General features: G+C 26.3%; 1 protein-coding gene across 1 annotated transcript in view; it reads right to left on the bottom strand.

The window, feature by feature from the left end:
• The window catches only part of LOC107456462 (5-oxoprolinase), a 54,785-nt gene that overhangs the window by 32,630 nt on the left and 4,884 nt on the right, over positions 1-17,271 (bottom strand). Inside the window, exons 4-18 of the mRNA XM_043042841.3 lie at positions 15,625-15,750; positions 14,068-14,174; positions 13,865-13,980; positions 13,699-13,778; positions 13,543-13,595; positions 10,254-10,366; positions 10,007-10,095; positions 9,525-9,642; positions 7,864-8,006; positions 5,471-5,712; positions 3,540-3,628; positions 2,924-3,005; positions 2,699-2,833; positions 1,602-1,740; positions 661-773 (exon numbers count right to left, since the gene is read on the bottom strand). Of these exons, the coding sequence (XP_042898775.2) occupies positions 661-773; positions 1,602-1,740; positions 2,699-2,833; positions 2,924-3,005; positions 3,540-3,628; positions 5,471-5,712; positions 7,864-8,006; positions 9,525-9,642; positions 10,007-10,095; positions 10,254-10,366; positions 13,543-13,595; positions 13,699-13,778; positions 13,865-13,980; positions 14,068-14,174; positions 15,625-15,750 (1,745 nt within the window). The remainder of the gene's footprint in view (positions 1-660; positions 774-1,601; positions 1,741-2,698; positions 2,834-2,923; positions 3,006-3,539; positions 3,629-5,470; positions 5,713-7,863; positions 8,007-9,524; positions 9,643-10,006; positions 10,096-10,253; positions 10,367-13,542; positions 13,596-13,698; positions 13,779-13,864; positions 13,981-14,067; positions 14,175-15,624; positions 15,751-17,271) is intronic.

Genomic DNA, 17,271 nt, shown 5'->3' with positions numbered 1-17,271 from the left:
ATTATGTCAACCGTCATCTATCAAATGATACCTCAAGATTGATATGGTCACAAATAGCAAGTCAACTGTTCAATGTGGACCATCCATCGAAGTAGGCATGTTCACATCACGTGGGGGGGGCGTACACAATGAAAGAGTTTTTGATTATGTCAACCGTCATCTATCAAATGATACCTCAAGATTGAATTGAGTTAGCGTGTTTTATATACTAGTGAAATGTTTAATAATCATAGTGGTAGCTACGCCACAAACTTCTCTTTTGGCTGTGCTACATAACAATGAATTTACTTAAAATCCCACGACATTTAAGTTAAAATTATAATTGTTAATAATTCTATCATTTTTTCTTAGCATTGTTAAGATAAAAGTCAATATTTATAAAAAATAAATAAATTACAAAGAGATATAAACAAAATAGTACATTTTTAGACTGCCAACATTCGAAAAAATTGTTGCCACATATTCAAAATATTATCTTTTAATAAAAATATCTTAGCTAATAAATTACAATTTACATTTGATTAAATTTTATATCCTACAACTAAAAGAAAAACAAATAAATTATATACAAAAAAAGACCAAAAATATATTTTTTTAAAAAATGTATTTACAGATTATTTTTGATACTTAAAAAATGGAAACTTAATGAAATGAGCTTACCAATTAACATCTATAATTATTGCAGGACCATATATTTCATGCTTATATAACAAATCTGATAGAAGAAATATTTTAGTTTCCTTATAACCATCATCAAAGTAACACTGAACAATCTGAAAACATAGTTTGAAACACAATCAGATATCTAGTTGCAATCAAAGAAATCTTAATTAATTGTGAACAAAACCTACTTGAAGTAGAGAAAATTTGATATTTTTAATAAAAATGGGATTAAGAAGCGTATTTTTTAGAAAATTTAGAAATTCAATAAATTTTTGACAGTTAGTAAATCATCTATGTTATTGTCATCTCTGTCATATTATCCTACTGATGAATGTGTAACACATGATCCCGAAACTGGAATATGTTTTAATAAATAAATTTTGTGATTTTAAATGTTTTTTTAATTCAATATGCAACTTTTAAAAAAACGAGCTTTTGCAAAAACATTAAGTAAAAGACACTTGTTGTCAATATTTAAACAACATGGAATTTATTTTCATATACTGCATAAATTCAAAAGAAAATTCTATAGATATACTGTGCTAAAAATATACCATGCTCAGAGAAATAAAAAAGCTTTATATTACAGAGCACAACTTGTCAAAACCAATTAAATTTACAAAATAAATTCACTGGTATACTGGCATTTAAAAAAAATGTAAGAAAGTAACAAGCAAAATGGGAAAGTAACAGTGAGTTTAAAAAAGATTTTTCATATTTTATTAAGTTTCTGCTTAGAATTATGTATCTACATCGAATAAATATCAATTCAATAAAATTAAAGAGCAAAACTAATTAATATATAACAATGCAGACTTATTGACTTGAAAGAATATATAATTATAATTTGACTTGAAAAAATATATAATTATGTAAAGCTAGTGCCTGTAATTAAATCCAAATTAAAAGTTATTGTTCAAGAAACATATTATATTGACCTCTTTATGCTGTGGAGGATCTGTTGCTTCCTCAATAGTATCGGCCAAATTCAGATGCCTATTTCCAATAGCTCTGACACGAATGTCATCAACAATGATTGGTCGATCAGGGATGCAAAATCCAAACTCTCTTTTGTACCTAAGCATATATAACAGAAGCTAAAAATGCAGGATTGAAAAAATTTTTGGAAATCTAAATAATCAATGATAATTTAGATTGTGGTACAAATAAATTAAATAGTCATTAAAAAAAAACAATTTCAATGACAAAATAGGTTACCTTCTTGAACATTCAGTGGAAAAACATTAACAAAAACTTTTTTCATAATTATTACATTCAAAGTTATATCGTGATCTATTTTTGATATGTTCCCTATCATACTAAAAATTATTTTCTCAAACTAAATCAAACTACCTTCGAACCTCAGATATGAGCCAAATAACTTTCTTGTAAAGTCCTTATTTTTTCCCTGATTTAAAAAGTAAAGCTTTCCAGCATTAGTCCCTTGCTGGCCAAAAGACTCACAGAGGTTAAGGCTCCACAATTTCATGGCCAACTGCATAACTGCTTGATTGCACTCAAACCACCTTTACTTCCAAGACAAGCTGGTACCTATTAATCTGAAAATGACACAATAAAGAAGCCATCAGGGGTCAAACCTGTCCTTCATAATGACAGCTCAGTGCCTTTAACCACTGAGACCTTGCTGCTGTTTCTCTGATTAATTTCAGGCTCATCACCATTTTTCTAAATAACATAGCTTTAATAGACCCTCTCTCATTATTTATTGATTGTACATAATACAATTTAATTATTTAGTTCTTTATGATTCAATCACCTAGTTTCATTTATAAATTAACTTATGGAAATAAAAATTCTTAATTTTGGAAACAAAAACAGGTAAAAAGAACTTTAAAAAAAAAAGGAAAGAAACTAAGTGCTTTAGAATGGCTTCAAATTTTTAGAGTTTAACTCAAATGTTACTCTTAGAAATATAAAAAATAAAATAAGTGTTTCGAAATGTTTAAAATGCCACTGTAAAACTTATGATTAACTAAAAAAGTGAAAATAAGCCTACTAGAAAAGAATGATTTACCTTTCCAAAAAGGATTTCAAAAAGTCTCCGTGAGCACATGACAAAGCAGATGCAAAGGGAAAAGGTGGACACATCAATGAACAATCAGTTCTTTCATAACGCATGTTTAAAAATACATCAAAACTAAGCTCTTCCCTATTAACAAATGGAAAAAAAATTATAATCACAAAATACACAATAATATTTCGCACTAAATGAAATGCTAAACAAAAGAAAGCTGCTTACTCTTTGAAACCCTGTGACTTTAAATTTTCACAACATCTGGTGGACAATTCATTAATTTTTGTATCGAAATACTGATAGTTTTCTAAAGTAAAAAAAATTTACATTTCTTAGAAGAAAGAAATACAATTTGTAAAAGAAATATAGTGAAACATTGAAAGCTCACTAATAAAGTAAAATAAAATAAAAAACATTGAGTTATAAAAAATTGAACAATTGAAATTTATTTTTCACATTAAAAGCTAATAACAGAAAACTTTTTTGCTTGAAAAAAACTAATTTAAAAATATTTTATAAAATGCAATAATAACCATTAAAAAAATTAAGATCAAAGTGTATTTATTCATTTTAATAATTATAGAATGGTAACTTACAGTTTGAACCGTTAAAAAGTCTAAAAGTTTCTTTGAATTATTTCGAATTTGAATAGAAAATCCAATTTATGCTTAAAAAAAAATTGCTAGGAGCACAGAAAAGTCTTCCAATAGTCTCCTTTTCCTGAAAATATTTGCATTTAAAGCCTTTTTAAGCAAAAAAAGTAGCCATAGTTGCCTCAGGTCGAAAATAGTTTCAAATAGTCGCATTTTAGTCACCTGTGGCAACCCTGTATTCCACATACCTGGACAATAAACTTCAACACAAGCCTCCTGTTCTTCAGAGACAACATCAGCAAGAGCCATGCCAAATGCGGAAAGAATACCAGCATATCTAATAATTAAATAACCAGCATTAATCACAAAAGTTGTATCACGATTTTCTAAATCAGAAGAGTGAAACATAAAATAAACTGAAATTGTGATGTAATAAAATATTATGAAAAATATTAAACTAAATTAAATTAATGATAATTTTTATTATAATCATATTAAAATTATTATCATGCAATAAATAATCTTGTATAAAAATATATACTAAAACTCTAACAAACTTTTAAAACAAATGAATGATAATTTTTATTGATCATCAAGTTAAAATTAATACCATGCAATTAAAAAGATAGTATAAAACTAAAACACTAAAAAACAAACATACTTTTAAAACTTTAAAAGTATAAAATATACTTTTTAAAAGTATAAAATATTCTGTTTTTTTTCAAGTAGAAAATTTGTTACTTGACGTCTTTCAATACTTACTATTTTTCTGGCCTATGTTTCATTTTACTTGGAAAGTTTCCTACAGATATAAGATTTAGTTTCTAATCACTAACTTAATATTTCTTTTTCACGTAAACTTTTGCGAAAAGTTAAAAATTTATTAATATAGTTTCAAACATAAATTTCGTCATGGAAACTAAAACAGAACAGGTAATTTTAAATGTCATCAAAATGTTTAGCAAAATTATGAATTTCAAATAAATAGTAGGTCATTTGTTTCTTAAATTCTCATTTTGTTTTTTTAAATTTCAAACTGCAGAATGAATCATATTAACGACCAAAAAGCGAAATTAGCTAATGATGAGCTGAGAGGAAAGATGATTGTTTTTTATGTAAGCAGCTTATAAGAAACGTTAACTACAACGCTGATCCTACATTTTCTTCCTCTTCTACAGTATCAGGACATACCTAGGTGGGCCCTGGCTTTTTCCCAGAAGTCTTTAAAAGGTGTTTTTCTATTTGGCAAAATTCCTACAATTTATGGTTTTCAGAATATACATCTAAGGCAGAGTCTGTCCCTTTTCCCAGTTTCTACAGACTTGGCTAGAAATGGTTTTTGGCAGTATCGACCTTCCTGCATTCTAACCAGATGTCCAGCCCATTTTATCCTTTGGATTTTCAAGTATTTCACAGCATCATGCTTTTTATAAAATTTTTATACAATTCTGAATTTTTCATCTTTGCTATAAGTCATCCACTGAGCCGCGATGGCTCAGAGGATAGAGTGTTCGCCTTCTAATGAGGCAAACCAGGTTCGAATCCTAGTAGATACGAATTCCGCATCTGGCTTGCACCAATCACAGTGCTAACGTGAAATATCCTCAGTGGTAGACGGATCATGGGTTAGAGTCCCCTTACTGTCAAGCTAACCTTGGGAGGTACTCGTGGTCTTCATCTCCATGCAACGCAAATGTGGGTTAGCTCCATCAAAAAGTCCTCCACGAAGGCAAAATTTCTCCCAATACTCGATCCAGAAGTTCCTCTGTCTTCTGCATTGGGTTCAAAATTACAACGCTACGGAGTTGAACATAAGTAGCCGTAAACTCATAAAATAGGGTTGGCTGTTCAACGACGGTTATAATATAATATAAGCCCACCACTAAAGTTCCACCACAAATATTTCTTATTTCTCTCAAAAATTGCAAATGACTCCTCATATTACGAGATTAGTGGCCATGTCTCAGGTGCACATAATATGTGTTCACAAGATAACTATGGATATTCAATACATGTTCACACTATTTAAAAATATTCAAAATCTTAATATAACTGTAGTAATATATAAAAAGAACAAACAAGAAACAATGAAAATAAATGTTACAGAAATAAATGAATTATAAATCCATTTAAATGATTATCTTAAATTTTTTTATATAATATCATAAACTATAATTACTTATGTATAAAGATTGAAGAAATACCCAAATTTTTAGCAATTGCACAAGCATGTTGGCTACCAGCACCACCAAAGCAAGCTAAAATATGTTGTGATGTGTCAAAGCCTTTTCCTTGTGTCAAAGCTCTTATTGGACGACACATTGCCTCATTTGCTACTTTTATGAATCCTAAAGCAAGCTCTTCAATGGACTGAACTTCTTTAGATTTCTCTGCACTTTGGCTGTCATTGAACTGACTGACCTGAAAATATTAAACAATTAGCTGAAAATCATAGCATGTTTTTCATAAAACAAGTGATTCAAAAAACAGAATGCTTTAATTACTTGCATTAATTGCTTCAGCTGTAAAAAGATCACTTTGTCTGTTTATTTTTAGAAATCTAATGTGTCTAAATAAATTTCATTTGCATGTGAAATTTTATCTGTATCTAAAACTTTTTTTAAGACAGTTTTCACAATAAAAAAACACCATAATAACTTTTGATCAAGTGATCATATTTTTAAGTAACTGCAGTCATAATAGTTCAAAGGCATAACCAGGGTAACAGAATTTACAGTATCAATATACAATACTATAATCAAAAATGTAAATTTGATGCAGTAAAACAGAGGTTATTATTGTAAAATTTAAGCTTAATCTAACATATATTTTGCACAATTTGTAAATAAATTATACACAAAAACTTCATGCTATTTAAATTTAATTTGAATTTTATACAATCATACTTCAGCTTAGCTCAAAAGAGAAAAAAAAGCTACTATACTAAACCAAATAAGGAAATCATAAAAAATTTAATTTACAGATGATAGTATTAAAATAAAATCTTTTAGTTTTAAAAGAAGGAATTAACAGAATTGTAATATATGGTGTTCTAATTTGTGCATGTTTAAAGTTATTATAAAATTCATTTTCATACCATCACAGATACTTTGCAAACAATTGAAACTGTAGACAGAAAATAACTTAAGTATCTCTTTTTGTTATCATATTTTAAAAAAAGAAAAACTTCCTCACAATTAATAAAAAAAGATCTATAAGTTTTACTTGTTCTCATTTTTTTCCTGAGATACGGAGTTTTTATCCATGTTGTTTTTTTAAAAAAAACTTGAGATGGAAAATAATCTGCAGCCCCTGCTGCTATGCTAGAGGATATCTTCTATCAGGGAAATAACCATAAATATGCCAATTAATTCAGGAACTCAATAGTTTAAATTACAGAATCAGATGCAGAAATATGCTTTCTCTAGCATGCTACTAAATAAAAGTACATTTTTACAATGGATTTAAATTTTAAAACCTTAAAATATGGGACTTAATTGGAAAATATTCAATAATTTAGTCAGGAGAAGAGTTCAAAGTTTGAGCCCTTTAATGATAATTTCATGTTTTACTTATTTTGCTGTATCTAAGGAAAGGAATCAAAAGGTTTGGGGCACAATTTTAAAACTCACTCATCCGAAAACAATATTTTGACATTTTTTAGCTTAGAAATGATCAAATAATGTCTGAATTACTAGGTATGCAAATTTGTATAAGCTATGAAGTTAAGAATAACAACATTTGAATAAAATCAGTTAGAATAAACATATATTGAGCAGTAGAAATTTGAAAAAAAGAAAAGAACCAAGATATGGAAAAATATACAAAACCTGAAATTAACATTAAGGGCTTCAAACTTTTCAATCACTCTTCTGAAATGTTTGGACCTTATTTTTCAGATTGTGCTCCTCCCCATAGTTTTAAGATAAAAAATCAAAATATAAAAAAGCAACTTTCCTCAAAAAAATTCATAACTTAAACATTGTCTACAAAAATTTATTATCCTACTTAAGGTCAGATTACAAATTATAAGAATTACACCTTAGCCAGTAAATATTCGATCACTGGCTCAAAAGTTAAGTGTTTTGTTTCAAATTTTGTGCACCGTACATAAAAAATAAGCAAATTGCAAAAACTAACTTTTTAATTGAGGAAAATGTTGTGTTTTAACATGTTATAAAGTGATTATGTTTACAGAAAAGTTCCATAGAAATTAATAAAACATTTATGAAAGTAATTCTCTTTTGCATCTACAGTATTAACTATTTATTTACAAAGCTATAGAATTTAAGTACAAAATTTTATCTAAAATTTGTAGTTTTAAAAAAAATTGCTAGCTCCTGAGTTTGTATTAAATACTTAGTCATGCTTACTTAATAGAAAACGATCACAAATGCATAATAAAATATACAGCAACTGTGTATTTAATCTGTTATTTTTATTTATTTATTAATCAATTGTTTTAATATATTTAACTCAACAATTAGAATGAACTTAATTTTTAGAATGTTTTGCCTAAACTATTCTTAAGTTGTTTTCACAAAATTTGCTAAAAACATAATAAACTCAAACCTCTGCAGATAACTCTTCAAAAGCTTTGATTGTACCATCTTTATCTAAAGGTAAATCTTCAGTAGCTCCAAAAATTTTAGGAAAATAATCTGGCTGTAATCTGCCAAGACAAAGATTAGCATCTGTCACAGTTAAAGGACCTCCTACATACAAAAACATGCATAGTTTCAGAATAAAACTGAATAGAAACTTAAATCTTACAGGTTTTTTAATTGAAGCTAAAACTTTTTAGTGTTTACAAGGATTGTAAAATTCCTAGGAAAAAAATTAAGCTTGAATTATAGAGCAACAATTTAAGCCTTGCATAGGGTACAAACTAGCCACCATATTTGCCGCTGAGATAAAATACACCCCATTAAAGCTTCAATTCATTTACTTTTAAACTAACAAAACTTTCCAGCTTATGTGCATTTGTAGAGCAATACTTAAGCTGTCTGCATTCTATTAAAGAGGTCTGCAGTTCAAATCTCAGCTGGGACATTTGAATTTTATCTGTAATTTTCTTTTCTAAAAATGCTGATAACTATTTAATATGTTTTATTTGATTTATTAATTATTTCTTTTCATATTAAATAAAATTTTTAAAAAAATGTAAATTTTAAAAAAATTAATAGATATTTAATATTTTATGTTTCAATTAAAATGCAAGGATTATTTTTTTTTTTTAAAATTCTAAATTTTATATTAAACTTTAAAATTACAAATTTCTTAGTTTTTTAAATTTTTTTTAAATTACAAATTTCTTTTAAATAATTTTAAAAAAGTTTTTAACTGAGAACATAATTAGCAGGAGTCTTGGTAAATATTTTAGTCCGAAAGGCCAAGCATACAATAGAAAATATTGCTTTATAATTTTTTGATTTAGCAGCATCATATGTTGATAAGCTTCTTGACTAATTTTATAACTAGATTTTTGATTTAGCAGAACATTATACAATATGAGGATAGGGCATACTTTGTGTTACCTATGAATGAAGCAAAAGGCAACGCAACTGATAATCATATCTTGAAACAACTGATTGAGATAATTAATAATCTTATATTAGGGTCTAAGCAATATATTTGTCAGAAAAAAAATACAAACAAGTTAATACAAAATATTTAAAACAAACAAATATCTTAAAAAATAACAGAGGATAAAGTTTGGAGCCTCTTTAAAAATACATATATTAACTCATTTGTGTTGATAAAAGTGTTTAAACGGGCTGTAAAACAACTTTCTTAATTATTTTTCATTTATTTTTTGTTTTATATGAATTTTTTCTTCCAATTTGCAATACTTTGCCTCAAAATATCTTGTTTAAACCAAGTTGCAGAGTTTGATAACTTATAATTAGAAATAACCTAGCATGATGAAACTTAACCTGCCAATTTAGTTGGTATAATTGGTAATAATATTAAAAACTAGCATGTTAAGAAAATTAATAGAATAAAAACTGTCTAGCATTCTAGAAATCTCATAAATTTAGATTAAGAATATTATTAAACCATAATTATCCTTTACAAAGTCATAGTAAAACTATCGCTTATATTTTAAAAAAAGATTTTTAATCATGTAATAATAAAATCATGTAATTATAAATAAATATAATTACTTAAGTGACTTAAAATTATGAAGTAACATACGGAGTAGTAGCAGGAGGAGGTAATAAAATACTTACCTTTTCGATAGCAGACAGGACCCGGATGAGCACCTGCAGATTCAGGCCCTACAACAAGAAGACCAGTACGAAAAAATAATCTAGAACCTCCGCCAGCAGCAACTGTTTGAATGTCAAGCTACAAACATAAAATGTTTTCCATAAATTATCCTAAAATGTCATTACATTCTATAAATAACTTTACATATATACTTTATATTCAAAATCTTTTGATGTATTAAGTGCTTCAAAATTTGTATTTAAACTTCTTTTGTTGTTAAGGAGCAAGCTGCAAAAATAATTTGTTGCGTTTTTAAAAATACCTCTTTTTTTTAACCATTAAAGCTTTTAGTTAAGATGTATTTACTTTAGTACATATTTTAGGCATAATAGCCACAGTAAACAACAAAAAAATAATGAAACAGAAAATGATAAAATATAGTTTTACAAAAGATAAAAAAGCATGTTAATTATTAATAATGAAAGAATTTCTCAAAAGTTACCTGAGGTGCTTGTATGTTAACACCAGCAATAACTGTGTCATAGACATGATCATAATAACCATCATATCTACTAACATCAGTAGAGGTACCTAAAAACAAAACAAATTTGCTTATTAATAAGAAAAAAACTATACTTAAATCTACAACATGTATTGTAAATTGCATATGGTATAAAAAGTAACTTCAAAGTAAATTTAGTGGAAAACAATTAAAGTAATGAGCACATAGGTATTTTGAAATATATTACCTCCCATGTCAAAGCCAATTACAGGCATAGGGGATTTTTTACTATAAGTAGTTTTACTGTATCCAACTACACCACCAGCTGGACCAGATAAAATAGCTCTTGAACCACAGAACCTAAATAAAAAAAAATTAAAAATGGTTCTTTTAAAAGAAAAAAAATTAAAATTGTCTGAAATAAAAAAAATTTCAAAACCTCTTTTCACACATTTTTTAAAAATTTACAATGCGCATAATTATCTGAAATATGAAATCTTTGTTTAAAAATAGCATTTTAAGTTGATGAAATTAATTCAATTAATTCAATTTAATAAATGATGATTTAATAAGTTGATGAATAAATAATAAGTAAATTCCTATTTTATAAGCTTTTATTAATTACTTGACTTTTACTATTACTATAGCTATAACAACTTATATCATATTACCTTTAACAGATTCACTTTTTTAATTACTTCTTTTGTTGTGCAAATAATGTTTATGTATAAGCTTTAAAGAAACTTAATACCTCCAATATTGTACTTCACTGCCAATACAGGCAAATTTCTGGCATCATTATCTCAGAAAGTTAAAAATCGATTTGAATAAAGCATTTTGTATTTGATGAAGAAAAATAAATTCGTGCAATGCATGGAATTGATTTGTTTTTTCAAAAAAAGGCAAGCAAAAAAAAAAAGATTAAAAAAGTTTTTGAATTTAAAATTTTACAATATTTTTTTCTTTTATTTTGGAGGGGGAGACCTAATACAGCCATCAAGCGATTTTATTTTCCCTCATAAATGTGGAAAACATTAAATCTGTGCATGTTTCCAAAAAAACTTTTAAGAAATTCCACACACAAAATTTAAAACGCATAATAAAAACTATAATGAAGAGTATGGGTTCTATTAAAAATTTTTACTCCTTAGATTATAACATGAAGAACTTTTCAACAGCATAATGGTTTATATAATAGCTTAATTGAACACTTTTTCTCACAAAAAATTGACAATTTAGAATAATTTTTATACGAAGCTTATATCAAATTTAAACATCTAGATTTAAATTAATGTTGAAGTTGTATTAGAAATGTAGTTGGAAATAGCGTGAGTAAAATTTGTCTAAATAGTATTAAGGTAAAGATTAAAAAAAAACTTTACAATCTTTCATGATATTAGGCATTTGCCTCAACATAGAACATAACATTAAATTTATTTTTAGATTTGCCAGAATTTGAAAACAATCAGTGCCAATCAAGGACCTGGTGTGTGCAAAGAAATAAAGTAATGCACTGCTTAACTCCAGTAGCCCAAAAAATTTATAATTCTAAAACTAGAGAGTATGTTTTAAATTTTATCTCTAGTGATAAATCATTAGCACTAATTACTAGAAATCAGATTTTAATAACCTAAAGTAACCATAAAAAACATCAAAAAATGTCACATAAAAAAATTTGAAATAAATGTTAGATCTAATGCTTTTGTTCTCTGTATTATCCTCCTACAAAGACCCCAGACAATAATTCTAATTTTTATCTTAATCAACAAATTTATTTAATGGTACACAATGCATACCCTCTAACTACCATAGAATTTTCATAGTGATAGTAAAAGTAATGTATTAATATTTGAATAAATTAGAATTTAAATAATTTTGCCAAAACATATTAATATTTTAAACAGATAGATTTTTCAGAGAGACAAACAGTTATGGTTTTAAAAAGATTTAAAACACTTTGATTTGTTTTAAAGATTTCTGATTTAGTTTACAAAGGTACTAAAAAATTCTTAACCGTCTCAAATGTTAGAGGATATGATAATGGTCAACTTTTTTCAGAAATTGTACTATACCAAATAGTTCAAATCATATTAATAATTTTATTTGATAAACAAATAAAAAAACCAATGTTGTAAGAGAAAGTTACACTTAAAATGAAAAAATATTTTAAAATTTTCTTATAAAAAAATACTGTATGCCAAAAAAATCCTCAAATTTTAAAAAATACTCCACAATGTGGTTGTGTTTTCGCAAGTGTATAAGAGTATATATGTGTGTTTAAATTTTTTATATATATGTGCATATATATGAGTATATATATGTGTGTATATATATTTCTTGCTCTCCATCTTTTTTGGCATGCAAATTAATTAAATACTCAAACCTGCGATCCTTGAATCTCACCCAAAAAATCTTGTTTCCGATCTATTAAATTTATGTATTACTTCTTCGATTTTAGAGATCTCACTATATAGTCTTCACCTGACTTGTTTTCTTTTGGTTTCTTCATATCATTCTTGGGGCAATTGGGAATATTTTTGTTTGCGGTATTTTACGACCAACTGCAGAAACTGCTCCCGCACTGATTACATGGTAATGCCCCCCTGATGATGTTACCATGTGTACCACTTCGGTTTCCAATTTAGTCCTTTTTTTTTGCTGATGTTTTGGATGCTACTTTGTGTTACTGCTTTTTCCTGTTGTGACGTTTTTTTCAGTTTTATGTGAGATAATAATTTCTGGTTTTTTTTTTTTCAAATATTTCCTTCAAATAGTCTGCCAGTTATAACGTTGGCAGCTTGGTGCAGTTGCGACTTATTCTGTGCTTTATTCTGTACTGTCTTGAATTTTTATTTTCTATTTTTTGCTTGTTACGTTTATTTTGCATTTTTGACTTAAAATGTTTACATTTTTTTGTGCTATTCACACTATTGCATTCGTATATTTAGCTTTGGCTACGTTAATACAATATTAGAAAGCTCTCTTTTTTATGGATATAATCATGTGAGCTGATGACGAGATCTTTTCCTTATTTTGTTTCCCAACTTATTAATCTGTAATTTTTTCTTTAAAAAAAATATATATATATGTATGTATATACATTGTGGGGTTATTTTTTACAATTTTAGGATTTTTTTGCATAAGGTTTTATATAATATATACTTATATATATACATACATGTATTTAAATATATTCAAAAAAAATTTTTAAGTACTTAAAAATAGAAATAGGGTTGAAAAAATAACATTTATATGTTATCAAAATCTAGTCCTTAATTATTATTTTTCAAGTCCCCATCACGCAAAAATTAAGCATTTAAGCTGAAACCTTGGAATTCTATTTCACCACTTTTTTTTAACATTTTTGAAAGTATTTAATACTTTTTGATATTATTAAAGGAGAAAATGTGTACTTATTTGTCTACACAGTTTTTGTTCTAATTTACCCCATATTAATAACTTTATAAAAGAATGTGTCACTATTATATTACAACTAGAAAAGAAAAATACATAATAAAAATATAAGTCAAACTTACAAATTCATAGGTGTTAATCCTCCATCAGATTGCATAAACAGCACATTGACATTCTAAAAGCAAAAATTATTAAAATAATATTATAAAAAATTACACCAACATGCTTTTCAAATTTAAACTGCTTAAACTGTATAACAAATAAAAAATATAACTCACTTCTAATTTATTTTCAAATCCATTTGAAAAATTGGTAACATATCTTTTAATGCAAGGAGTTAAATATGCATCTACACACGCTAAAAGTAACAAATCAAAATCAAAATTAACACAAATATAAATTTATCAAACTAGTTGTATATTCATAGCATAGAATGTAAATTACCAGTATGTCCTCTTGGTACAATTTTAACCATGGGCATTACTTCAGAGGATAAAGAAACATGATCAAAACCCATTTCTTTAGCAATTCTGCCAACATATTGCTCATGATCAGGAAACCTAATTATTAATAGAATACTCAATAAAAAATATTATACAAAAATTATTTTACATGAATGGTTTGTTAAAAATGTGCTAAAAACTTACATATAGGAATGTATTAGAACAACAGCCAAGCTTTTTATTCCCTTTGATAAAACAATATTTAAGTCATTTCTAAGTTTTTCTTCATTTAAAGGAGTCCAAACTTTAACCTAAGCAGAATAGGAAAAAAAAAACACTGCTCACTAATATAAAACAAAACTGCATTTTTCTAACCCTTTTCAGAAAGACAAATAAGCAAAGTTAAAGGTAAATTTTAAAAAAAGTCTCTGCCCAAAATGAAGTTTATATTATTTAAAAACATTTCAAAGACTATTAAATATATAAAAGTAACATCTTTTTGTGTTTTTAGACTTTATTTAAATCTTTGGTTTGAAATATTAACTCCTAATCAGAATTGAAAGAGTATAATTTACGTAAATCTAATTATTTTAAATATTTCATACACATAACTTATAATCAGTAAACCAAAGAATATAAAAATAACCATTGAATTTAAGAAAAACATTTAAATTTTGTGAGTAAAATAAATTAAAAACTAAGATGATCTTTTGAATTAATTTCAATGTTAAATTGTCATTCATCTTACAATATTTTTTATTTGTTTATACCCATTTTTAAGCTATTTTAGAACATTTTTATTAACTACCTTCTGTGCCTGTAAGGGTGGAATCTTGCAATTAAAATATTGACCCCTCTTCAACTACCTAAGGACTCAAATCTTTGATAGAGCTCCATGCCTAAGGACAACATAAATTTAACTTGCTACCTGTTTTCTACAAGGAGAATTTACTGTTATTTTATACCCAAATAGAATTTACTGCCAATTAAAATTTCAACCACTTTGTACTAGTTGGAATGTTCAAAGTTAAATATAAGCCCTGGGCTAAAGAACGATTCAGTGTTCAAATATTTCACAACTGTTATAAGCAGAATTTATACTGTCATGTTATCTCCAAATTATATTTAAACCTTATAATCAATTTAAATTGAACTATAGAATTCAAATTTCACCTGAAGCTCAGTACCTAATACTGATACAAGTTAAAATTGTTTCTTAAATAGTACTACAAGCAAAATGTATTGCTAATCAAGACTTCACCCCTTTTATACTAACTTGTACATATTTTTAAAAATTAACTAATGGAGACAAAACTAAAAAGGAAATAATGAAGTAAAGTCATAATAACTACAGTTTTAGGTAGTCTAAAAAGAAGAAAATAATTTTATTGGTGGCATACCAAACAAAAAATGTAGAAAATACCACTTTCATTATAAAACTTTCGAAGTCTTTTGAAAAAGATGCACACTATTTTTTTCTGTTTTAGGTCCAAATAAAACAAAATTATTAATTACAGCTACAAACTGAAGGCAACCTTCCCAGGTTAAAAAACATGAAGGATGCATCCTACATTTTTTATTTTAAGTCTGACAAAAATAAAATTATTTTCTGACGAAACATAGTTAATAAAACTTTCATTTTATTTCTTACAATTACAATAACTTAAGATAATGAGTAAAATTAAGAAAAATAGTTTTATAATGAACGAAACATCAATGTAATAATGTTAAATACTTAAAAAAATATATAATAAAACTTACGTTCTCCCCTGTAGTACTAATTAAAGTAGGGCAAATTTTTTTAATTTCACACTTGCTTTTTTCTAAAACAATTCTTTCATCAACTTCAATAATTTCTTCATACAAATCTTCAGGACATTTTATTTCCTAAAAGCAAATAAACTTTAAAAAAAAGGAAAGAAACAATATCCTAACACATTGTTGTAATCGAAAAGATTTAAAACATTAGTGTATATTTTATCAATAAAATAATTTTAAGATTTATTTAAACCTGCTTAGAACTATCATGTTCAGAAAAGTGTAATAAAACAGATTTTTAAAATAAATTTCTTGTTACTTCATAGTAACTCCTAAAAGAAGATTGTGTTTTAAAACAGAATATTAACATGTTGTAGTAAGCTTTCAAATCAAAAAAAATTAAAATATTAGAATATCTTGCTATTAAAAAAATTTCAAAGTTGTATTTAAACCCGTAGGTATCTTCCTCTGAAATGTGTTACTATTTCAAAGTAACTGATTAAAACAAAAGTAATTGTATTCAAAATATTTATTTAAACCTTTCACAGTTGAACAAATGTGTGCAAAAATATAAATAGATAATGAGCTATAAACTTTTTCGCTTTAGAATAACATTGAAAAAAAAAACGGATTTCTTGTTTAGGAAAGTAATCTGGTTACTGAAAATGAGACTGACAATTTTATTTTTGATGTTTTCAACAAACAATCAAAACAATAATACAGTTAAAATAAAATCTATATTTAAATAAGATCAATATAATTTATTAAAATATAACTTAAGAGTCATAAAATTGATAGACAAATCCCTTGACTCAATTTTTTTTCTAAGATAATAAAAAACATTACTACATTTTTATAGCATAATTGTGGCAAAATTTTATTTTACACAATTAAAACTTGAAGTAATATTTCATAGAAACACTAGAACTTAAAAATATAGTTAAAATAAAATCTAAAACAGAGTAAGGTCAATATAATTTTGCAGATACTCCAACTCATGATCAGAGTTTTCTGAAGTAATCATGAAAATTTTCAGTAGCTTCTAAGCCCTTTCAATAATTGTACAAAATGTGTTTTAGAAAGTTTAAGACATTATGAAATAAATAGTGAAAAAAAGTAAAAAATAGTGAATTTTTAGTATTTTGAAAATTTAGCATTTTGCAATAATGTTGTATTTAAATTATCAAGATTTAAAAAGAAATAGATGCAAATAACCAAAAACACAAAAAATTATAATCATTAACAGCTGAAAAATAATATATAACTATCAAAAAAAGATCAAAAAACGATGTGGATTCATGATGGCATAATACAACTCAAGTTCAAAATTAGCACACCATAAAAAGATATCAAAATTGGAAAGACGATTTGGAAATGGTCAAAAAAATGATTAACAGCTGTCCACAAAATTTCGGAAACGATGTTGATTTACAATGGAGGCATCATGTCTAAAGTGATTACTTAAATATGAAATTCGTATGTTGAAATAACATTACAAAAAAAGTTTGGGATTAAAAACCACATGGCCACCACAAACTAAAGACGATTAGAAAAGTGGAATTATCAGATTTACAATTGAATTGTTGTTATTGGGCACACGAGAAAGTGAAGGCTGAAACTCAAAATTCACATATCAAATTATTATCATAT

This window comes from Parasteatoda tepidariorum, chromosome 1, assembly GCF_982258835.1.
Source record: "Parasteatoda tepidariorum strain Cologne lab strain chromosome 1, Ptep-v5.0, whole genome shotgun sequence".
NCBI lineage: Eukaryota > Metazoa > Arthropoda > Arachnida > Araneae > Theridiidae > Parasteatoda > Parasteatoda tepidariorum.
This window is presented reverse-complemented; position numbering and strand designations above follow the sequence as displayed.